This window comes from Bos grunniens, chromosome 4 (genome assembly GCF_055505025.1).
Source record: "Bos grunniens cultivar Pamir isolate PY7600 chromosome 4, Bosgru_T2T1.0, whole genome shotgun sequence".
NCBI lineage: Eukaryota > Metazoa > Chordata > Mammalia > Artiodactyla > Bovidae > Bos > Bos grunniens.
The window spans coordinates 13228204-13253548 of NC_141168.1; the positions used below are offsets into that span (position 1 = coordinate 13228204).

The 25345-nt window shown below is 44.3% G+C and overlaps 1 protein-coding gene across 1 annotated transcript; it reads left to right on the plus strand.

Moving 5' to 3' along the window:
* The first annotated feature begins 11946 nt into the window (after positions 1–11946).
* On the plus strand, positions 11947–17998 carry LOC147373577 (olfactory receptor 2F1-like). Its single transcript, XM_086398299.1, has one exon. The coding sequence runs from the start codon at positions 13368–13370 to the stop codon at positions 14307–14309; it is 942 nt and encodes a 313-aa protein (XP_086254425.1). The 5' UTR covers positions 11947–13367; the 3' UTR covers positions 14310–17998.
* Positions 17999–25345: the final 7347 nt, after the last annotated feature.

Below are 25345 nucleotides of genomic sequence, written 5' to 3' on the forward strand. Positions count from 1 at the left end.
GAATGGATGGATAAGGTGGTGTAGGAAAGCTGGAGGAAATTTAGGCTTGGATAATTTGAGTAATTCTGGCAGCTCTGGGTCATAGGATGGGTCTCCAGCTGTCCAATCTAGTTGACCTGGCTCTGAGATGACAGAGCATGGTGGCTTGGTGTCTGAGAGTTAAATAAAGATGACTGGGTGTGGGCCCTGGATTGGCTGGTTTGCATATGAAAAGCACACGAAAGGATGGTGCTTTGCAATGTCTGGGAATTAACCAGCTCTTGAGAGGGGCAGCCTACCCCACCAGCAAGGCCCCCAAGATATCAAAACATCATAAAGCATGAAAAATTTAAGACATGATTAATACAAACACAAACTCTACAAACTATAACTGAGCCTGTATGTGTGGAATAATTATAATCCTTCTGCCTGGGTTCCAGATTCCATATCTACTTCCTCAGAGAGCTCATACATTACTTACTGCTGCGTCTCCCATGCCTTGAACTCGAGCGTATAAACATCTTTATGATGGGAAAATTTCCGATTACTTTGATTGCAAGGTGCTTTTCTTGAAGTGGCAAATTCCAACCGGGGTGGTAGTTAGACGAATGACTACTCCCCGACCTGGGGTAGGTAAAGGGACAACCTGGTTAGAAGAGGGTAGAGGGAGGGATCTAGAATGCAGTCATCCAGAGAAGAAAAAGAAAGGTGAAGTGAGCATGGAAGATGTTCATTAAGTCTTTAATGAAACTTCCCTATGTATGAGGCAGTTGCCCACATCTAAACTAAGGCTCGGTTAACAGGTGCATGAAAATAGACCTTGAAAGTCATTCCACTGATGTTAATGCTATAAAAACTAGTAGAGGAGGATTTTAAATATATGTCTGATATGGTGATAAGAATCACCATGGTTACAGTACTTCTCCCACTAGAACTCTTAAAAGAACCCACCTAATACAACCCTTGGAGTAAGACTTAGGACATTCTTGATAATGGGCACTCTTGGTGTAGCCTAAACAGCCTCAGTTTTCTCCTTCCTCAGATGAGATTGTGTCTGTGACATTGCTTGAAAGTAATTAAGCATGATATAAATGTAAGTTCTTTTTTTCTCTTTTCAGGATAAGGAGAAGACAACACCCTTCTAGCCGAATCGCAGCTGGAGAGTTGTCTTTCTTCCGGGAGCCCAAGGAATTTCTTTCAACTTTTTTCCACTGGGCTTGGAGAAAGGAGGGAAGAAGTGTATAAGGCAGTTTCTCAGGACAGCACTCCGCACCTGCTCACCCTTTCTTCAGGACATTGGCAGTAAGTTCTCCATCAGCCTGAACAGAGGCAGGATGGGAAGGGCTGGTCGCCTCCATGAATAGCTTCTGCACCCATATCTACTCTTGAATAATCCTTCTCGGCCCCTGCACTCACTTTCCTCTTGAACTCCCTTCAGGCTTCAGTATCCCCGTGCCCACACCACTTGGTCAGAAGAAGGCTTCTTGGGCTGGAATCTGTCCTCTCCTTTGGCTCAGTCCCAACTGCCCTCTCCAGCTCCGCAGAACAGGAGCTTGGAAGTTCTCTACATATACCAAAGCATGAGCATCAGTTCCAACCAGTGACGTTTCTAAAAAGGTACTTCCAAAACATCTCTCACAAAATCCCAAAGTGGCATGAAACATTCTGTATCTGATGCAGAAAACCGTGGGAACAGCTTGTATCTTGCAAAAGAGAAAACAAGAAAATTTTGAGTTTACAGGGCTCAACGGGATAGAAGTAAATGTGTGAAGGCGAAGAAGTAGTTTTCTATTTGTAGCGCTGGTTTGGCTAGCATCTTTTTTCTAAAGTGTTGAAAGTATTTTAAACATAAAAATACCTAACATTGGTTGAGGATTCACCATAGAATAAGACCCTATGTTGAGGGCTTTACATGTGTTCTCCATTTAATCCTCAAAAGAGCCACACGAGACAGATATTATCATTCTCAACACTTTACATTTGAAGAAACTGAGTCAAAAGAGGCTTTAACGTGCCCAGTGTCATCAATACACCAGGCGGAGAGTCAGGATTCTGATGCTGGCATTCAGGTTTAGGCACTTACACTCTTAGCCACCAGGCTTTGCTGCCTCCAGCCACGGTCATGATCTGCTAAGTAGATAAAACCACCTCTGCTGCATTGAGTCCATTTGAGACTTTTAAAAGGTTTGAAAGTCTTAGGCAAGGGTCACAGCCAGGATGGAACTCCCAGGCTCTAGACCACCGGATCTCAAGGGAACTAAGAGGAACTGGCTCATCAAACACCCTGAATTCTCAAGGTATAAGCAAAAAATAACTTTATTCCTTCTCACCTCCATACCCTCACATCTGCATTGTGGGGTACCCTTGGGCTAAATCCACAGCATGGAGCATAATGTCCTGGTTCCCATAGAAAATATAAAGTTTTATAGCCACTTTAATTTCCCTAAACATCCCCATTTCGGTATATCAAAAATAGCCAACTTTGTTAGGGCAAAATTGAGGCAAATGTTGAGGCCTGGAGGTGAGAAGACTCTAGAGAAAAAGGCATTTCAGCTTCCTCATCTAGCAGCCCGGCAGCCAGTTGTATCTAAGAGTAGCAGGAAACATCCGGCCAGAACTTTTCTCTGCTCCTTTTGAGTGAGAGACTTGGTTTCCTTAACTGGGGCATGGAAAAGATCCCAACGCAGGAAGATACTGCTTCCCCTTCTGCTGACCTCTATGAAGTGAAGTTCAGAACATCAGGGCATGAAGAGACTTCTCTATTCTTCCACTTGCAACCCCTTCGTTTCAGAAGGAAAAGAACGGTGGAGGTAGCATGCTCTAGTGAAAAGAGACTAAGATTTGATGTCAGACGTATGATAATTTTCATCTTAGCTGCATTTTACAAATAGCCTAGCTCTGGCGGAGTCTGTATCACAGTTGTTCTGAATTTGACAGAACACTGTTATCCTCTCCTCACTCCCTGCGACATGGCAGATACCATGTTCAGTATCTGGTATGGCAGATACCATACCAGTCCCCCTTTAGGGTCAAGCCCATACTAAGCTAGGGGAACTCAGAAAGTGAAAGTGAAGTCGTGTTCAACTCTTTGAGACCCCATGGACTGTAGCCGATCAGGCTCCTCAGTCCATGGAATTTTCCAGGCAAGAGTACTAGAGTGTGTTGCCATTTCCTTCTCCAGGGGATCTTTCCAACCCAGGGATCGAACCCCGTTCTCCTGTACAGCAGGTGGATTTACCATCTGAGCCACCAGGGAAGCCCTAGGGGAACTCAGAAGGGACTCTCAAAAAGAACCAAGCAGGCTCTTTAAGCAAAGCGTTTCACATGTCTTATGCTTGAAAGTGAAAGTGAAAGTTGCTCAGTCGTGTCCGACTCTTTGTGACCTCATGGACTATACAGTCCATGGAATTCTCCAGGCCAGAATACTGGAGTGGGTAGCCCTTCCCTTCTCCAGGGAATCTTCCCAACCCAGGGATCGAACCCAGGTCTCCCGCATTGCAGGCAGATTCTTTACCAGCTGAGCCACAAGGAAAGCCCAAGAATACTGGAGTGGGTAGCCTATCCCTCCTCCAGCAGATCTTCCTAACCCAGGAATCGAACTGGGGTCTCCTGCATTGCAGGTGGATTCTTTACCAACGGAGCTATGAGGGAAGCCCATCTTATGCTTAGTGATCACAATCTGATTGTCATGTAGCTGCTTGGTCCTGTGGTCAGAATTGTCCTGATATATTCCTTCAATCTTTCCTCTTCCTAGATGGTTCCACAGTCCTAGTCAATAGCATCCATGGAAGCATGGAATGGAACAGAATGACTGGAAATTCAGGAAAAGGCCAAGAAGGAGAAGCTGCATGCTAGATGAGGGCTGGGACACATATGGAACACAGAGATTAAAGGATGGAGAAGTAATAGAGGGAGGGGAGGGTCAAAGGTAGAAATGTGTTCTTGATCCCCATTTGGAAACCTCGAAGGAGATAGTTGTTCAGGGAGGCCACAGTACAGCAGGGGAAGAGGGCACCAAATAGGTCTGGGGCATGTTCCTGGCTCCTAGAACATGGGCTGGATGCCCCAGTTCCTGCACATTTCAAATGAGAGGTACAGAAAGCAGCTGAAAGCTCTACCAGAGGACCTGCCAGGGTAGGATCAAGTACAGAAAAAGGCCTCCAGGTGGACTTTCTAAGCTATGGCCCCAAGAGAAATCACAGTCAGTTCTTGGAGGTGATGTGTGTTCTTGAAGGCAGGGGGAAATCACATCAGAAAAGTCTAAAACGGAGCCATCTCAACAAAAGGATTGCCACTGAACCCTGACAAAGCCAAGACAACAAACTGCCCTTTGGACCCTTGGCCACAGACTTCAATAGCGGCTGCCATGGGCTAGATCCAGATTGATCACATCACAACAGAAACCAGCCATGTGTGTATGCACAGATAAGAGTGATCACCCAACTGCAAAGACCAGTGCCAGCACCAGCCTGAAACACGGTGACTCTATACCCTCATCCCACATTCCACGTTGTCCCATAGCGGTTTTCTCTTACACCCAGAAGCTGCCTTGAGAAAAGAAAGAAACCATTCTGAGCAAAGGCTGAACTTTTAATTAATTATATACCTGGAAAGATTATTTTTAGTCAAAAGATAATGTTTGTACTGTAGGAAAACAACATCCTTCAGTTCAGTTCAGTCGCTCAGTCGTGTTCAATTCTTTGCAACCCCATGAACTGTAGCATGCCAGGCTTCCCTGTCCATCACCAACTCCTAGAACTTGCTCAAATTCATGTCCATCGACTCAGTGATGCTATCCAATCATCTCATCCTCTGTCGTCCCCTTCTCCTCCTGCTTTCAATCTTTCCAAGCATCAAGGACTTTTCCAGTGAGTCAGTTCTTTGTCAGGTGGCCAAAGTATTGGAGCTTCAGCTTTAGCATCAGTCCTTCCAATGAATATTCAAGACTGATCTCCTTTAGGATTCACTGGTTTGATCTCCCTGAAGTGCAACGGACTCTCAAGAGTCTTCTCTAACACCACAGCTCAAAAGCATCAATTCTTTGGCACTCAGCTTTCTTTATGGTCCAACTCTCACATCCACACATGACTCCTGGAACGATATCCTTAATAGGCCATATTATATTGTTTGCTTTTTATGGCTTATCCCATACTAAGCATCAGAACATAGACTTAGGATGATAAGATCACTGTAGGAAACAAAGCTACACTTTCATTTAACATCCATGAAGAGTGTATTTAAGGTTGTTTTGCCATCTTGAAGTACAGGCTGCCCCGTGCTCCATGTGCGTGCTAGTAATCTACTACGGAAAGCCTTCTTTTCTAGAAATGGGCTGTATGTTCCTGCCCAATGTTAATACATAATAAGGAAATTGCATACAGTTTCAAGGAGATGACTCATACAGCATTGAGTGCTCATCACATATTAGTTGTCAAGTGTTTCTTTCTCATCCCGGCCACTACCACTTACGTGGTTTCCCTCAAGTCGCACAGTTGGTTATGCTCAGAGAGGAGACCAAAGCACAGAAGCATCATTTTACATTGCTTAGCGCGTGAGAGGTAAGAATCAGGGTATTCAGACTCTCTCATGACGGAGATAATTAGTGATGAATTGTAGCCAAAGCTATTTAAGCTACTGTCAAATGTAGAGGTCATCAACCCAGGTAACCTGCTTCCTATAAGTTGCCTACTGACATTTCATGGGAGAAAGCTTGTCCTGGTTAAGAAAAAACAGAGTGGGAACTTCCCTATCGGTCCAGTAGTTAAGAGTCCACCTTCTAAAGCAGGAGACACGGATTCCATCCCTGGTCCAGGAAGAGTCCACACGCCTCGGGGCAACGAAGCCGGTGTGCCACAACTACGGAGCCCACGCGCCTACAGCCCACGCTCTGCAACAAGGGAAGTCACTGCAATGAGAAGCCACGCCCTACAATGAAGAGTAGCCCTGCTTGCCACAACTAGAGAAAGCCTGTGCACAGCAACGAAGACCCAGTGCAGCCCAATAAAAACATAAATAAATAGATCAATAAGTTTTAAAGAGAGAGACCTCTTCTTTAAGAAAAAAAAAAAAGAAGAGTGGAAAGAACTAAAAGGGGGTGCTTAACTGAGAACTAGATAACTGGGAATAAAGTAAACTATTCCTAGTGACAGGAAAGTCCTGTGTCAAGGAGATAGCCTGGGAGAGAAATAAGGGTGGGGAAGCAGCAGTGATGCGGCAATTTCATCAGACAGAAGGGAGAGACCGGGGAAGCAGCAGGCCTGGGGCTGCACAGATAATTCACTGCAGGAAGTGAACTATCTCCAAGGGCTGGGGATTCAAAGAGCGCATAAAATATCAGTTCTTCCAATGAAACTCCTCATGGGAATCAGGCTGGAAGGAGGTAATTACTCCTGTGGAGCACAGTGTGGATCCCATGATGGCTGACTCCAGTCTCAGACATCAGTAGCCAGGAGAATGCGTCAATGTCCACCCTGGAAGACACAGACTTCCAGAGCTGCAGGGCCCCTAGAGTCTCACTGAATCTGTTTCACAGTGTAAAACAAGGAAAGCAAAGGACGTGCCCAAAGTCATAGAGCTATTTTCACTGGAACCAAACACCAACTATCCTATCCCCAGTCCAGAGTGTTTGTTATAGAATATTTACAGATTTACCTTTCATGGTATAAATGATTTAAAGCCTGTAGTCATCTCTATGTTGCTAAGGCAGAATTTTAATCACTCCTTCTCTCCACCCCTTAACACTCACCCATTTTGTCCAAGGGCCAGTCAGTAGTGTGGGACATTAAGCCAGCAAGCTAACTTCCCAGCATCCCTGTCTCAATGTGATATATCAATAATAATTTCAAATTTTAATTTGGATTCATATTGGAACAATTATGTTTATTATAGACATTTTTTAAACTACAGATGAGCAAAAAGAAGAAAATAAAAATACCTCTAAACCTATTTCAGAGAAAATCCGTTGACATTTTATGATCATCCTTCAAATTCTTTCTCTGTGTTTGTCCTTATGCACATCTAACTGTATGTGTATTATTCTTTTTAACTTATAATCTTACTAAACCTACTGTCTTTAACCTTTTCATTTCATCCAGTTACAGGTCATCTGTAACCTTGATACTTGGGAAAGTATGAAAGATGATTTTTTGCTTTAACAGCAAGGAAATATTTGTATTAGATGATCAGGCACTATGTCACCTGGAAGACGGTGCCCAGCAGTCCTTTTACCCTTGAGTCACCTCTACTGGTTTAGAACTCAGTCCGTCTTTGGTGTGCACCAAGAGTCCCGCCTGTCAGTTGTCAGTCTCTCTTTCTCTTCTCCCTCACGGCACCCTCAGACTTCTTTTTTACCTCCATGCTCCCTTCAACTTTTGGCTCAAACTTTCAGTTCAAAGGCCCCATCAGTTTTCGCCACTGGAGGCTGGGAGAGCTTCAGATCCTTTGAGTCCTGGGTTTATCTGAACGGGGGAAGGAGCGGAGGTGAGCCTGAGGCGGGACAGGTCCTGCATAAAGGGAAGGGCAGGGAGTGAAACTACCTTTCCTGAAAGGGAGGGCAGGGCTTATGGCTGAGCCAGGCTCTGGGTGTAGGGGTGGGGCTGAGGCGCTCTGGGCCCTCGCAGACCCCGCGGAGGCCGAGGGGAACCCCGAGGTGCGCGAGAGCAGTTGCGTCATGAAACAGACCCAGTACTACTTCGGCTCGGTGAACGCCTCCTACAACGCCATCATCGACTGCGGAAACTGCTCCAAAAATTCTAAAAAAAAAAAAAAAAAGAAACTACCTTTCCTTAGCCCATCTTCATGAGCATGACAAACCTTCAAGATAGTTAAAAGTTTACCTTCCTGATACTGGGCAACTATTACAGAAAAAACTCGAATGGATTACTCGATAACACTGTCTCTCTTTTTTCTTCTCATCTTACTAAAGAATCATGTTCTACTGTTCAGTTCAGTTCAGTTCAGTCGCTCAGTCGTGTCCGACTCTTCGCGACCCCATGAATCGCAGCACGCCAGGCCTCCCTGTCCATCACCAACTCCCAGAGTTCACTCAGACTCACGTCCATCGAGTCAGTGATGCCATCCAGCCATCTCATCCTCTGTCGTCCCCTTCTCCTCTTGCCCCCAATCCCTCCCAGCATCAGAGTCTTTTCCAATGAGTCAACTCTTCACATGAGGTGGCCAAAGTACTGGAGTTTCACCTTTAGCATCATTCCTTCCAAAGAAATTCCAGGGCTGATCTTCAGAATGGACTGGTTGGATCTCCTTGCAGTCCAAGGGACTCTCAAGAGTCTTCTCCAACACCACAGTTCAAAAGCATCAATTCTTCGGCGCTCAGCTTTCTTCACAGTCCAACTCTCACATCCATACATGACCACTGGATGGAAATGGATAAGTAAATAGGGAAAAATTCCCACACTGACCTACTGTTTTCTCTGCTCCTTGGAGTGATTCTGGTGAAGAGACTGAATCTTTCATGGAAGATGATTAAGAACTGGGAAGTCAAGTTTAGTGAAAAATGGACAAGTGTTTGATAGCATGAGAATACACAACTCAACAGTAATGTGAGATGGGAGACCACCAAGGAGACTGTGGGACGATTTCAATGACTGTGAACTTGCGACTTCTCAAAGGCTTCCAGGGCATGGACGTGACAGTTCTCCTTGACAATTTTTACTTTACTCACTACTCCCTGGTCACTAAAACTATTTATGTGGAAGGAAGGGAGAAGATGCATTCATCTTTTTGGAGTTTAGTTCTACTTCTTCCCAGTTAACTTCAATCCTTCCCCCTCAAGTCAGAGGTGTAAACAGTCTTGTCTCCTGACTCCTGCCAAAAGTCCTCAGCAAGTCATAGCCTTGAAAAGCAGTGAAAGACCCAAAAAAGTCAGGGAAGAGCTCATCAGTCTGGAAACTAGAAGGACAATTAAAAGTTGGGATAAAACATTTTCAGAATGTCTATCCCATTGGGAACTTAGAAGAGTGGGGAGCTGTGGTTGCTGAGACGAAGCTGGAGTGGGAGGAGGGGAAGAATGAGTGAAAAAACACAGCAAGAGCAAGTAATTGCCCTCTGGGGATTCTTAGGTTGTGAAAAGTTATCGCTAAGACTGAGAAAGTAAAGCTTCATTTCCAAGAAGAGGATGGACAGCTGCCTCAAGGACTTCCTGAAAGACGGTTCCCCCTCACCTAAAGTGAGTTCCATGCATAAGGTAAGCACTCAGCCTTGGTGAGTCCTCCACCGAGAAGAATAGGAGGAAGGTGAGAATATAGAACCCAAACCCCCGGGAGCAGCCAGGACTGTCCTGGGATCCTCCACTGGGTTTTTCTCACTGATTGCAGTTGGAGGCACTTTGATTCTTCCCACCCAACAAAATCCTTGGCCTGGTCAGTCATCCAATCCCCCCTATAAACTGAAGTGCTCAGTATATACAGACATACATTCAACGAGCTGAAGAGTGGAGATCAAAAGACTTAAGATTCTTTTCTTAGTCTTATGACATTTGTATTATATTGAAAAGGAACAGAGAAAGCGGGATTGGTATAAGAACCAAACATAGGCATGGACTCCTTGTTTTCTCAGGTTTGGACCGGGATCTGGTGTTAGGAATTACCTGGCTATATGAAATATCTGGGATGAACTTTGAAAAGAAACTCGTGTTAAAGCCTACAAGTCTTTCTCCTGTTTCTATTTGTTTTGTCCCTTCCCTATTCCCTTAGCCTCTGGTTTTCAAGCCAACCTGGTCTCATTCACTGGCACCTCACCAAACAGCTATGTGTGATATTAATGCTTTGAACTTTAAACTCAGTAACCCATATCTTATTTCCTACAGTCTCACCAGCTACCCATATTTAGGATGATCAAAAGCAAAGATTTTTATCTTACATGCAGCTTACATAAATTCATTTATTGCAGAGCTTTAGAACTGGTAGAAATGTTAGCCTAATTCACTCATTTTACAGATGAAGAAATTACAGTTCAAAAACATAGTTACTTACAACAATACCTAGATGGTTTATCGATACAAATTGAAAACCAGGTCTCCTTACTACCAATCTACATATGCCATAAACCATATCTACTTTTTCAAGAAGCAAATGCACTGTTTGTTTCTTTGCTTCTACATTAGTATTTCTACATACCTCCCTGGCTATTTACATAGTCCAACTCTATTAACTCCAAGGAGATCAAATCAGTCAATCCTAAAGGAAATCAATCCTGAATATTCATTGGAAGGACTGATGCTGAAGCTGAAGCTCCAATACTTTGGCCACCTGATTCGAAGAACTGACTCACTGGAAAAGACCCTGATGCTGGGAAAGATTGAAGGAAGGAGGAGAAGGGGACAACAGAAGATGAAATGGTTGGATGGCATCAAGACTCAATGGACATGATTTTAAGTAAACTCATGGAGTTGGTGATGGACAGGGAGGCCTGGCGTACTGTAGTCCATCTACGGGGTCACAAAGAGCTGGACACAACTGAGCAACTGAGCTGAAGTGAACTGATGTCTCCAGTTACCACTTGATACTCAAATGTTCTCTGATAAGATCATGGTAATTTATCCTCTCTATCCACCTGCCAGGCTGAGTTTCTGGAGATGGACACCAGGCTGTTTTGATCCTTCTCACCCCGGCACCTGCCACTGGTCCAGGCTCTACTCAGTGCTCAGTAAATGTTCACTAAGTCAAGCAAAGTGGAAAGAAATTCTCTAATTATCCTCAAAAGCTGAGAACAAAGCCATCTATTAATACAATCAATGTTTTATCATCATCTAAAAACATCAAATTTTTGTTGGAAAAAAAAGATATTATGCTTATACTGTATGTGGAGCATGGTATACTCACTGGGTATAGACAGACTCTACCTTAATTCATTTGATTTAAACAGATCTTTTTAATTAGGTGACTTAGGTAAGAAGATTTATTGCAAAGGGGCTTTATGGCCCACATTCTGCTAACTCTCTGGCCATTATAGCACAAATTCATATTGTTTCTTATCCCCTTATCATCAGGCAAATTGACCTCACCTATTAAGTATAATAAAATAGCCCTTTGTGTTTACTTAGTACTTTACAAAGCACATTCATATTCATATCTTTATCTGTTCTTACTCAAAATACAGTGAGACAGGCATTATTATTATTACCACATTTCAAATGGAGAAACTGAGGTTCAGTGAGGTCAACTAACTTGCCCAGGGCACACAGCAGGCTAACTAGAACTTGGATCCCTTGATTTCTCATTCAAAGATTTTCCCATTCATCACTCAGCATTTCTCTGCATGGCAGGATAGCTGTCCTGGATTTCCAATATAAGATTCTTTAAGTGCCTCCCTTCCTAGACCACATCCTTCTAGAACCCCTTCCCAGCCCTCACTAACAGGCTCAGTGAGACCTGAGGCTGTGCAGCACAGCGTGAAGCCTGGTTCTAGGTTTGTTCCCGGGTAGATCTGACACCAGTGTCAGTCACCTCACCCCTGTTCCTTGGTTTCCATCTGTAGAATGAAATGGATGCAACACCTGATCTCTGTGGTTTCTTTCCTTTCTAACATTTTTAACTTTCTCATACAGTAACAGGATCCTTCTGGAGGGAATGTGAATCCATGACAGCAACTCTGAAGGTGAGGATTCTGGATGGTGCACCATCTCCAGAGATCAGAGCTGAATTGCTTTCTCTACTGACTCGAGGACTAGGCTCTTCGGGTAGCCATGGACTCCTTGGGGCAGTGCCCAGAATCCCAGCTACCAACTCCTGCACTCCGGACACAGAACTGAGTTCCAATCCTGAGACCCTAAAGCCAGTTTTTATTCTTTGCAGTTTCTACAGTGACACCTGCTGGCCACTGCAGGCCCAGGGCTGAACAGAAGGCAAGAACTGCCTGCTTCATCCAGCTCTTGGCTCTTGCCTCCACCAGAGTCTAGGCCCTGCTCCCAGCCAGAAAGACTCTGAATTAGATTACCCTTCTCAATTCTGTTGTACTTGATTATGTGGCTCCACTCTGGTTTTCTTAACACTGATATATTGCCTTTGTCCTTTGTTACACTGTCTCATTTGATTCTCATCGACTTTCCCAAGATCCAATTTTTTTAATTTTTTATTTGATTCTTTGGCACTGCTGATTTTCTAAAACAAACTCCTAACATAGAAAGGCAGGATTTCCCAGAAGTTGGTTTAAAGCATAGTGCCTCATATACTTAATAAACATTTTGAATTGAATTAATTAATTTACTAATTATTTTAAGAGCAAGAAATACACCTTAAGATTCTGTTTCTATTAAGAAAAAACTGATGACATTTATTTATGTTTATAGAAGACTGGTCGATGTGCTGGAAGGAAAATAACCCAGTGCAATCTTAGCTGAGAAAGAATTCACTTCCCCTAAAAAAATCAGCAGATGTCTGTCACTTCATACTCAGTACAAACATGTAAGTATCAGTGGTTTATGAATGCTCTCATTACATTGTTTACCATTTATTTAAACACGTAAATAAATGCCCACAACTTACTATATAAATTGCATATTATTGAGAAATAAGGCACAACTGCAGTCATAATTTAATTACAGCTGCAAATTTAATTAACTAATAAACTTGTTCTCCTTCCTAGCACTTACCACAATTATACTTAATTAATTTTTGTAATTATTAATTTAGTCTGTGTCTCTGATTAAATTATAAGAACCAAAGGAAGAGAACTTGTGCTTCTGTATTTCTGTTTCACAGATAGGTGTCTGATGTCTCGCACAGTCCGTGACACACAGCAGGGGCTTAGAGATACTGATTTAAACTTTATCCAGACTGCTGGGCACAAGAGCTATGTGAGAAGACTAGGCAGAGACCCAGACCTGAACCCCAGAGAAAACATAAGGAGCAAATGAGTTCAGACCTTTAGGCATCGACCCCTAGGCGCTCCTCTTAGTCTCAAGAGGCTTCTTTGGCCACCCACACTGGAGACTCTTTCCTTTCTTCCCTGCCTTCCACTTTCCTTCCCTCCTTTTTTGCTTTCCCACCTCCCTTCCCTAGTTTTTCTTTCTCTTTTACTTCCTTTTTTCTTTCCTATCACCCTTCCTCCCTTCTCTCCACCACCTTTTCCTCTATCTTTCCTTTTACACTGATCGCTTATATCCTATGTAATTTTAACTGTGTTGGATCCTAGATGTCTGAGGACGACCAGAACAGGGACTTCATCCTTGAGTCCACCGTGAGAACTTAAATCTCTTCCCTCCCGCCTCATGGCATTGTCCCCTCAGCACCTAGGTTAAGGAACCTGAGGGGAGGTGCCCCACTTCCAGCTCCAGTCCTGGCCCATGGCTTAATTCCAGACTCCTAAGGAGAGACCTTTACTTGCCCTTCCCTGCCTCTGCTCCTCCCTTGGCAGCCTGGCCCGCCTGCTCCATGGGGAGGGACAACCTGACCTGGGTGAGTGAGTTTGTCCTACTGGGCCTCTCCGGGGACCGGCAGACCCAGGCTGGGCTGTTTGTCCTGTTTGGGGCCACCTATCTTCTGACCTTGCTGGGCAACGGGCTCATCCTCGTGCTGGTCTGGCTGGACCCCCGCCTCCAGCTGCCCATGTACTTCTTCCTCGGCAACCTCTCCGTAGTGGACATCTGCTACACCTCCAGCGGGGTTCCCCAGATGCTGGCGCACTTCCTCCTGGAGAAGAAGACCATCTCCTCCGCCCGATGTGGTACCCAGCACTTCTTCTCGCTGGCCCTGGGGGGCACCGAGTTCCTGCTGCTGGCCGTCATGGCCTATGATCGCTACGTGGCCGTCTGCGACCCCCTGCGCTACGCGGCCGTCATGGGGCCGCGGCTCTGCGCAGGCCTGGCAGGCGTCTCCTGGCTCGTGGGCCTGGCGAACGCGGCGGTGGAGACCGCGGTCACCGTGCGTCTGCCCACCTGTGGGCGCCACGTGCTGAACCACTTGGCCTGTGAGACGCTGGCGCTCGTCAGCTTGGCCTGCGTGGACGTCACCCTCAACCAGGCGGTTATACTGGCATCCAGCGTGGTGGTGCTTTTGGTGCCCTGCTGCCTGGTCGCGCTGTCCTACGCCCGCATCGTGGCCGCCGTCTTGCGGATCCGCTCCAGCGGGGGGCGCCGCAAAGCCTTCGGGACCTGCACCTCGCACCTCACCGTGGTCTCCATGTCTTACGGCATGGCCCTGGTTACCTACATGCAGCCCCGCTCCACCGCCTCCGCCGAGCAGGACAAGGTGGTGGTGCTCTTCTACGCGGTGGTGACCCCTATGTTGAATCCGCTCATCTACAGTCTGAGGAACAAGGAGATAAAGGCCGCTCTGACTCGGGTTCTGACGAGGAGCTCTGAATCAAAACGGTAGCCTGGGACCTTGTCATTCAAGAGCTTCGCTCTGAGGACGGTGGGCAGGGCAGGGCGCCTGCCGCCTACTGTGCGTGCATGTACGTGTGTGGGCATGTGAGTGCGTGTGTGTGTGTGTGTGTGTGTGTGAGCCGATGGGAGGGGCCACAATCCCGCACCATCGTTTGAAGTCACAGAGAAATGGAATTTTATCTTTGGGCTCTGTTTTTGGTCCCTGACTTAGTCTTTTAAAAATGTGAATTACAACCACTTAGAAATGCATACAGTCCACAGAAAATTATATGGAGGGAAAAAAAAAAGATATACTGATATATATGAATTAGAAAGGAAGACTACATCGAAATCTTGGGCAGTGCACAGAATTTATGCCAAGAAAGTCTATTTCCTAAATTCTACAGCCACAAGTCTCAGCCTTTCTGAAATCAGTGGGGTAAAAAAGAGAGGAAAAGTTGTGACTTACAAGATTCACCATGCCCATGGGATCAAACAGGCCTTGGGCCAGAGGTAAAAGGGTCATCATGTGGTCACCAGCGGTCCCACTCAGCTCCAAGGGTGGGGAGTTCACAGGCGGACCTGGAGCCAAAGTTGCAGTAATTATCCGCACATCCATGAGGAACAGGGCTGGCTCTATGTGAGTCAGTGGATATCATGCCACTCATTTTCCTTTCAAACTTGCCATGGTGGCAAGTGGCCGGCCAAAAAGTGAAAAGTTCATAACCACAAACATCTCTCTACATAATCAGGTCTAAGGATATGCTCTTATGAAAACTGAAGGATGTATTCAGAACTCATGCTTGCCTAAGAATCGTGCACATACCATCCATCAGAGGTAAGTCAGGCTACTTAAGAAAGAAGGGATCACAACTCCCTGTTAGTGATCCTTTCACTCTACTGACACAAAAATTAATGATTGAGCTCGAAACATCCTAGAATACAAAGTGAGACCATGATATTTTATCCAGAAAAATGTTTAAAACTACTTTTAAAAATTAGAATGAAGCATCTCTTACCTAAATATTACAGCTCTCTGGTTTATCTTACCTACAAACAAAATATAAATTGAGAATAATTCAAACTGAGTTTGTTAAGAAAATATCAAAAAATTGAGGAGGAGGAAATGAAGTACCTTTGAAAATTCCTAGTAAAACAATTTTTCAAAATTGAGGTAAAATTCACATCTCATACAATTCAAGATTTTGACCATTTAAAGTGTACAATTCAGTGGCATTTAGTATATTCACAATGTCATGGAACCTCATGCTTACACAGTTCCATAACATCTTCATCACCCCCAAAAGGCACCTCATACCCTTTAAGCAGGACATCATGGGAAATGCTGAACTGGATGAAGCACAAGCTGGAATCAAGGTTGCAGGGAGAAGTATCAATAACCTCAGATATGCAGATGACACCACCCTTATGGCAGAAAGTGAAAAGGAACTAAACAGCCTTTTGATGAAAGTGAAAGAGGAGAGTGAAAAAGCTGGCTTAAAATTCAACATTCAAAAAACTAAGATCATGGCATCTGGTCCCATCACTTCATGGCAAATAGATGGGGAAACAATGGAAACAGTGACAGACTTTATTTTGGGGGGCTCCAAAATCACTGCAGATGGTGACTGCAGCCATGAAATTAAAAAACACTTGCTTCTTGGAAGAAAAACTGTGACCAACCTAGATAACATATTAAAAAGCAGAGACGTTACTTTGCCAACAAAGGTCTGTCTAGTCAAAGTTATGGTTTTTCCATTAGTCATGTATGGATGTGAGAGTTGGACCCTAAAGAAGGCTGAGTGCCGAAGAATTGACGCTTTTGAACTGTGGTGTTGAAGACTCTTGAGAGTCCCCTGGACCGCAAGGAGATCAAACCAGTCGATCCTAACGGAAATCAGTCCTGAATATTCTTTGGAAGGACTGATGCTGATGCTGAAGCTTCAATACTTTGGCCACCTGATGAAGAACTGACTCATTGGAAAAGACCCTGATGCTGCGAAAGACTGAAGGCAAGAGGAGAAGGGGATGACAGAGAATGAGATGATTGGATGGCATCACCGACTCAATGGACATGAATTTGAACAAGCTCCAGAAGTTTGTAATGGACAGGGAAGCCTAGCATGCTGCAGTCCATGGGGTCGAAAAGTCAGACACAAATGAACGACAACTGAGCGACTGAACTGAACTGATTCTTCCCTCCTCCCAGGCTCTTAAAGCCACAAGTCTGTATTCAGTCTTTATGGATTTGCCTGATCTGGACATTTCATATAAATGGAATCGTATAATATGTGATCTTTTGTGTCTGGCTTCTTTCACTTAGCATATTATTTTTGAAATCTATCCATATTGTCAAATGTAGCAGGGCCTCATTCCTTTTTATGTCTAAATAATGTTCCCTTGTATGGCAATAGCCACATTTTTTTTACCTATTCATCAGGTGATGGACATTTGGGTTTTTTCCTAACTTTGGGCTATTGTGAATAGTACTGCTATAAACTTTCACATACAAGTTTTTGTTATTAATAGAAAAACTTGTTTTTAATTCTTTTGGGTACATACCCAGGAGTGGAACTGTTGGGTCATTTGGTAATTCTATATTTAACTTTTTTAGCAAATGCCAAACTGCTCTTCACCATAGCCGAACTGTTTTACATTCCCACTAGCAATAAATGAGAGTTCCAATGTCTCTGCTTTCTTGGCAACATTTATGTTCTGTTTGACTGTAGCCATCCCAGTGTGTGTGAAATGACATGATATTGTGTTTTTAATTTGCATGTCCCTAATGACTAAAGATGTTGAGCATCTTTTCATGTGTGTCTTGGCCATTTGTGTATGTTCTTTAGAGAAGTATCTAGCAAAACTTTCATTTTTAATTTTATTGAAGACCCCCCTTCACTTCCCTTCCTCTCACTCCTTGCTTTAGCCCCTCTCTGCTGCCCTCTCCCCCTAAGACCATGGCCACCAGCCTCCATCCTCCTCTTAATCGCCTCCCTGGTCCTTTCCCCTACCATGTATGTGTGTGCCAAGTCGGTTTTGTCACGTCCAACTCTTTAAGAGCCCATGGATTATAGCCTGCCAGGCTCTTCTGTCCATGGGATTCTCCAGGAAAGAATACTGGAGTAAGTTGCCATGCCCTCCTCCAGAGGATCTTCCTAGCCCAGGGACTGAACCCATATCTCCTGCTGTGGCAGGCGGGTTCTTTACCACTAATGCTAATGCCACCTAAGGAAGCCCCTTTCCCCACCACTCCCACTCCCATCTGAGGCACTGAGCCCTATCCTCTGGGAAAAATTTGTTAACTCTCTTTTTCAGACTCTTCTCATTTTTATATTATCAATTTCTCCCCTCAGATCAACATATTATCTTTTCCTTTCTATATTCCTTCTCAAAGGTCTCTCCCCCAACCAAAGCCTTCACACTTAGACATCTGCCTGCCCTTTACGTGCTGTCTGTGATTTCTACAGCAAAGAAAGCTCAAGAGTTTTTCCTGAAAGAACAAACCGAAAGCACTTTTACTTTGGTATATTTTCTTTTACCCTTATCACAGGTCTATGGAAGCAGCTTTGAGCAGTGTGATATTCTACTACACTTACAAACATAACCTGCCTACAAAAATGATCATCAAATAGTTGAATGAGAAAATTTTGTGGATGAGGTTTGATAAAAACCCATTAAAAGTTGGAAGCGGTCAACTGATTTTGGTTCTATACTTGTTGAGCTATAATTCTTCATCAAATTATGATATAGTTGGGATAGCAATCTACTGACACCTTCTAATCCTAATAATTACAGAGACATTACTTTGCCAACAAAGGTCCATCTAGACAAGGCTATGGTTTTTCCAGTGGTCATGTACGGATGTGAGAGTTGGACTGTGAAGAAAGCTGAGTGCCAAAGAATTGATGCTTTTGAACTGTGGTGCTGGAGAAGACTCTTGAGAGTCCCTTGGACTGAAAGGAGATCCAACCAGTCCATCCTAAAGGAGATCAGTCCTGGGTGTTCATTAGAAGGACTGATGCTGAAGCTGAAACTCCAGTACTTCGGCCACCTCATGTGAAGAGTTGACTCATTGGAAAAGACTCTGATGCTGGGAGGGTTTGGGGGCAGGAGGAGAAGGGGACGACAGAGGAAGAGATGGCTGGATGGCATCACCGCCTCAATGGGCATGAATTTGGGTAAACTCCGGGAGTTGGTGATGGACAGGGAGGCCTGGCGTGCTGCGATTCATGGGATTGCAAAAAGTCAGACATGACTGAGTGACTGAACTGAACTGAATCCTAATAATTAAAACATATCTTTTGTAAATAAAACTTAGTTTCTATTGTCCACAGTTGTAGTGCATACATGTAGTTTATCCAAAGAAGATACCAATTCATGAGATTATAAGTTAGAAAAGAAGGGAAAGTGTACAAAATATTTTCCTATTTCCTATTTACCATTTCCTGCTCCTATTCCATTATTTGAGCTTTAGGATTTTTTTTTTCAGCCCTTTAAAGTCTTTTTGGCCCTTCTGAGTCTTTAAAGAGAAACTCAATGTATTTAAAGGACACTTATTATCAGGAGGCAAAAACTCTATTATCCTTCAAGAGACCCTTCTGATTAGAGTCATTCTTGAGCTGGTATCACAGAGTGAACTCTGTGAAAACATCAACAGTAAAGTTCTACACTGAGCTCCTAGATAAGACAATGAAATTGTAAGAAATTACAATTCATCTTAAAATTGATGAAATTTTAAGAAACCACTTCTCAATGAGTAAATGATGTTCATTCATTCAGTCAGTCCACCAGCTCTATATGTCAGTCTCTGTTCAAACCAGAAAGGGCACAATAAAAAGAAGAAAATACTCTCTCTATCCTTTAAGCAGTTTGTTTGTTAGAAGTCACAAAAGGGGAGTGAAAGAGCTGGGCTTAGTGGAGGTGGTTTTCCAATTCTATCTCCTGGCTTCAGAGAAAGTTGAGAGTCCAGGTATGTGGGCTCCATCCTTCTATTTCACTATGGGGTGGATGTTTCCCTTTTATAGATAGAGTGGGAAGAGGTCAGTTGGTACTTGGCAAACTGGACCACCATTCCACTGATCTGGCCAAACTACGCTTCAGTCTGTTTTCCTGCATTCAGTTCAGTCATGTCCAATTGTTTGTGACCCCATGGACTGCAGCACGCCAGGCTTCCCTGTCCATCACAAACTCCCAGAGCTTGCTCAAACTCATGTCCATCAAGTTGGTGATGCCATCCAATCATCTTATCCTCTGTCGTCCCCTTCGCCTACCTTCAATCTTTCCCAGGATCAGGGTCTTTTCCAAGGAGTCAGTTCTTCACAGCAGGTGGCCAAAGTATTGGAGCTTCAGCACCAGTCCTCTTTCAATGAATATCGAGGACTGATTTCTTTTAGGATGGACTGGTTGGATCTCCTTGAAGTCCAAGGGACTCTCAAGAGTCTTCTCCAACACCACAGTTCAAAAGCATCAGTTCTTCACCACTCAGCTTTCTTTATGGTCCAAGTCTCACATACATATATGACCACTGGAAAAACCATAGCCTTGACTAGATGGATTTTTGGCAAAGTTGGCAAAGTAATGTCTCTGCTTTTTAAATGCTGTCTAGGTTGGTCATAGCTTTTCTTCCAAGGAGCAAGCATCTTTTAATTTCATGGCTGCAGTCACCATCTGCAGTAATTTTGGAGTCCTTTATGGCAGTTCAAAGTTTCCATCTGACTCCCCAGGAGCAGCATCCAAACAGCACATCTTTTCTGACACCCCCTTCCCTATAAATCAAACCTGTCCCACATTTCATTCTATGGTGATGCTGCTCCCCAGTAGTGGCTGTGACACACTCTTGATGCTCCAGATGGTAGCATATGTGATGTAACAGGAAGAACGTGGGATTGTGGTCATCAGATTTCAGATTCAGTTCCAGTTTTGCTCCCAACTGGCAGAACAATCCTGAGAAAATCACTTCTGTTTTCTGAGCCTCAGCTTCTTCACTTGTAACCATCGAGGTTGAGATGTGATCCTAAAATTTCCTCCCAGCTTGCATTCTTTTTTGTGACTCTCACTGTGCATTTTACTTTCTTCAGTGGTGAGAATTTCAGGTGCTGTTCTCGGCACTCATGAACCACATTTGGGGACCATAGCTTGGTTACTTACTGCACTGATGAAAGAAATAGGCTCTGTGGAAAGCCAGGGCTGGGTATTGTGCCAAAGCCAGTTTCTATTTTTGACATTTTCTACAATGACACTTTCCAGCCACAAAAGGACTGAAAGAAGGAAGTGGGTAGGTTCCAACTCAATAGGAAAGACAGAGGATAGCATAAAGCTGCTCTGCCCTCTTCACCCCCATCCAGCCAGAGACCCATCTTCAAATCCTGTTAGAAAGACTTGGGTTGAATTGTTTTCATTTCCATTTCATTAGATTCTATGGCCCATCCCGCATATCTTTACTACAAATCCTTTTTATTTAGATAATGCTCTGAAGTTATGAGCATTATCTAAATGCTCTGGAGCACCACTGGAACAAGGGTGAGGAGATACCCCACGCCTGCCATGTGGTGCTAGAGCAGCACCTGCACTGTGCTGGAGTGACTTTAAGGAGATATCCCATTTCCAAGGGCAAAGGAGAAGTCCCAGCAAGATGGTAGGAGGGGCAAAATCACATTTAGAATCAAAGCCCATACCTGCCAGAGATGCTCAAAGGGCTCAAACAAAACTTGTGTGCACACCAGGACCCAGAGACCCCACAGAGATTGAAACAGAACTGAGTTTGTGTGTCTCCTGTGGCGGTACGGGTCAGCAGTGGACTGCTGTGGGGGCAGGGGCTCTGGATGCAGCAGACTTCAGTATGGCATAAGTCCTCTTGGAGGATGTCACCATTAACCCACCATAGAGCTGCCAGAACGTACACAGGACTGGGAACAGACTCTGGGAGGGTACAAACAGGACACTGTATGCGCCAGGACCCAGGAGAAAGGAGCAGTGACCCCACAAGAGACTGACCCAGACTTGCCGTGAGTGTTCAGGAGTCTCTGGCAGAGGCATGGGTCACTGGTGGCCTGCTGCAAGGTTGGGGGCACTGAGTCAGGCAGTGCACACATGGGACCTCTTGAAGGAGTTATCTGCATTACCTCCACCAGAGTTTGGCCTCAGGTCAAATAACAGTGAATCACAATAAACTGTGGAAAATTCTGAAAGAGATGGGAATACCAGACCACCTGATCTGCCTCTTGAGAAACATATATGCAGGTCAGGAAGCAACAGTTAGAACTGGATATGGAACAACAGACTGGTTCCAAATAGGAAAAGGAGTACGTCAAGGCTGTATATTGTCATTTAACTTATATGCAGAGTACATCATGAGAAACGCTGGGCTGGAAGAAGCACAAGCTGGAATCAAGATTGCTGGGAGAAATATCAGTAACCTCAGATATGCAGATTACACCACCCTTATGTCAGAAAGTGAAGAGGAACTCAAAAGCCTCTTGATGAAAGTGAAAGTGGAGAGTGAAAAAGTTGGCTTAAAGCTCAACATTCAGAAAACGAAGATCATGGCATCTGGTCCCATCACTTCATGGGAAATAGATAGGGAAACAGTGGAAACAGTGTCAGACTTTATTTTTGGGGGCTCCAAAATCACTGCAGATGGTGATTGCAGCCATGAAATTAAAAGACGCTTACTCCTTGGAAGAAAAGTTATGACCAACCTAGATAGCATATTAAAAAGCAGAGATATTATTTTGCCAACAAAGGTCCATCTAGTCAAGGCTATGGTTTTTCCTGTGGTCATGTATGGATATGACAGTTGGACTGTGAAGAAAGCTGAGTGCTGAAGAATTGATGCTTTTGAACTGTGGTGTTGGAGAAGACTCTTGAGAATCCCTTGGACTGCAAGGAGATCCAACCAATCCATCCTAAAGGAGATCAGTCCTGGGTGTTCATTAGAAGGACTAATGCTAAAGCTGAAGCTCCAATACTTTTGCCACCTGATGTGAAGAGTTGACTCATTGGAAAAGACCTTGATGCTTGGAGGGATTGGGGGCAGGAGGAGAAGGGGACGACAGAGGATGAGATGGTGGATGGCATCACCGACTCAATGGACGTGGGTTTGGGTGAACTCCAGGAGTTAGCGATGGACAGGGAGGCCTGGCGGGCTGCGATTCATGGGGTCGCAAAGAGTTGGACACGACTGAGCGACTGAACTGAACTGAACTGAGACAGCATATTAAAAATCAGAGGCATTACTTTGCCAACAAAAGTCCATCTAGTCAAGGCTATGGTTTTTTAGTCATGTATGGATGTGAGAGTTGGACCATAAAGAAGGCTGAGCACTGAAGAATTGATGCTTTTGCATTGTGATGTTGGAGAAGACTCTTGAGAGTCCCTTGGACTGCAAGGATATCCAACCAGTCCATCCTAAAGGAAATCAGTCCTCAATATTCATTGGAAGGACTTATGCTGAAGCTGAAGCTCCAATCAATACTTTGGCCACCTGATGTGAAGACCTGACTCCTTGGAAAAGACCTTGATGCAGGGAAAGATTGAAGGTGGGAGGAGAAGGGGACAACAGAGGATGAGATGGTTGGATGTCATCTCTGACTCGACGGACATGAGTTTGAGTAAACTCTGGGAGTTGGTGATGGACAGGGAGGCCTGGCATGCTGTACTTCATGTGATCGCAAAGAGTTGGACATGACTTAGCGACTGAACTGAACTGAAGTTATGAAGAGCTTTCTCACATATCATCTCATTTGACACTAACTAGTTCTTCCATGGAGCTAAGATATTCTTGGAGAAGGCAATGGCACCCCACTCCAGTACTCTTGCCTGGAAAATCCCATGGACGGAGGAGCCTGGTAAGCTGCAGTCCAGGGGGTCGCTAAGAGTCAGACATAACTGAGCAACTTCACTTTCACTTTTTGCTTTCATGCATTGGAGAAGGAAATGGCAACCCACTCCAGTGTTCTTGCCTGGAGAATCCCAGGGACGGGGGAGCCTGGTGGGCTGCCGTCTATGGGGTCACACAGAGTTGGACACGACTGAAGTGACTTAGCAAAAAAAAAGATATTCTAAAACATTTGTTTTGGGTCAGACCTTAAAAGGTTAAGGGCTTTCTGGCGCTCAGACAGTAAAGAATCCTCCTGCAATGCAAAAGACCCAGGTTCCATCCCTGTGTTGGGAAGATCCCCTGGGGAAGTGAATGGCTACCCACTCCAGTATTCTTGCCTGGAGAATCCCATGGACAGAGGAGTCCATGGGGTCACAAAGAGTCAGATATGACTGAGTGACTAACACTTTCACTTTAGAAGGCTAAAGCTAAGGGGAGACCCAGCACACAAAAGGCAAGATGTCCAGGATCACCTTTTAACTGATTCAGTGGGATTTGAGGCAAATCATTTTAACTCCCTTGGCCTCAACTTTTCAAACAAAGAATGAGAAGTTTAGGTCAAAGATTTTTCCTCCTCAAAAACTCTTCTGGGTTTTTATCTCAAAAAACTACATCTTGAATTTTCATAAATTAAGGTTAAAAGTTCCCACTAAAGCAGTGATTCTCAAAAGTGTAATTAAAGTTTTACACTTTAGTTACCAGGAAACAGTAAAGTTACTAACACATGAATGTCTGGTTTTACCCTCCTGAGATCCTGTCTTAATTACTTCAGAGTGTGGTCTGGGCTTCTGGAGTTCTCAAAGCACCCCAGTGATTCTAAGGTATAGCTGATGTGGAAAGCACTGCTCTGGTTCCTACCATGGGTCCTGTGGGATTTTCATAGGCAAACCCTTTAATCTTGAGTTTTTTCCTTCCCTCTCAAACTTCCCCTCTTCAGTTCAGTCACTCAGTCATGTCCAACTCTTTGCGACCCCATGGACTGCAGCACGCCAGGCTTCCCTGTCCATCACCAACTCCCGGAGCTTACTCAAACTCATTTCCATCGAGTCGGTGATGCCATCCAACCATTTCTTCCTCTGTCATCCCAGTCTCCTCCCGCTTTCAATCTTTCCCTTCATCAGGGTCTTTGCCAAAGAGTCAGTTCCTCACATCAGGTGGCCAAAGTATTGGAGTTTCAGCTTCAGCATCAGTCCTTCCAATGAATATTCAGGACTGATCTCCTTTAGGATGGACTGGTTTGATCTCCTTGCAATCCAAGGGACTCCCAAGCATCTTCTCCAATACCACAGTTCAAAAGCATCAATTCTTCGGCATTAAGCTTTCTTTATAGTCCAGCTCTCACATCCATACATGACCACTGGAAAAAGCATAGCTTTGACTAGATAGACCTTTGTCTTTTTAACCTTTTTGATAGAGGTTAAAGACCAGCAAAGTAAACAGGGAGGTGTTCCAAGGGCAAACATGTCTTTGCTATGACAGAAGGATTTACACATAACAAAGCTCCAAGGGCTTTACAGGCACTCCCTTACTGACTTCATCAGTGGGCACCGTGAGTTTCCAAATGTTGTTATTGCAAGTAAGTGGTGTGTGCATTCATCCTTTATTAATCACTTAGTTTAACATTCAAATGAGTGCCAGAGTTTCACCAAGGAAATAGCATAATCACAAAAAATTGGGACATAATTATAGTTGGTATAATGTTCTACAGTGAGGCCTTGATCTTATCATCCTAGGACTAAGCCTATTTAATCAGTACATTGAGAACCAAATGAGGGATTTTTTTTTCTTCCTGTCACTGACCCAGCCTGGATTACAGGAGAAGCCAGAAAACCACTGGCTCCAGAATGAGTAATAAGGACAAGGGAGAGTTTCAGAACTCAAGTCTTGTGTTTTGGGATCAGATAGTAATCCTCAACACTAGCACTTGAAAACTGTTTTATTCATTTCCCCAACACAAAGTTTTTTATTGTGAAACATTCATTAGAAATCTTTGTATGCAAAGAAAAGTCAGGAAATGTCCCTGACTTCAAGAAGCTCAGAGTCTAATGGAGAAAACATACAAGTACTTGCAGTCTTACTTAAAGTCCTTTGTTCAGACCCAGACTGTGAATTCTGATTCTGGACTCTTTAAGCCACCACCTCCTCAGGTAGCCTGACCTGCCTGCTCC

Bases quoted from the DNA above. Each gene is read 5' to 3' on its own strand.
- LOC147373577 (XM_086398299.1), top strand. From the start codon at position 13,368: ATGGGGAGGGACAACCTGACCTGGGTGAGTGAGTTTGTCCTACTGGGC.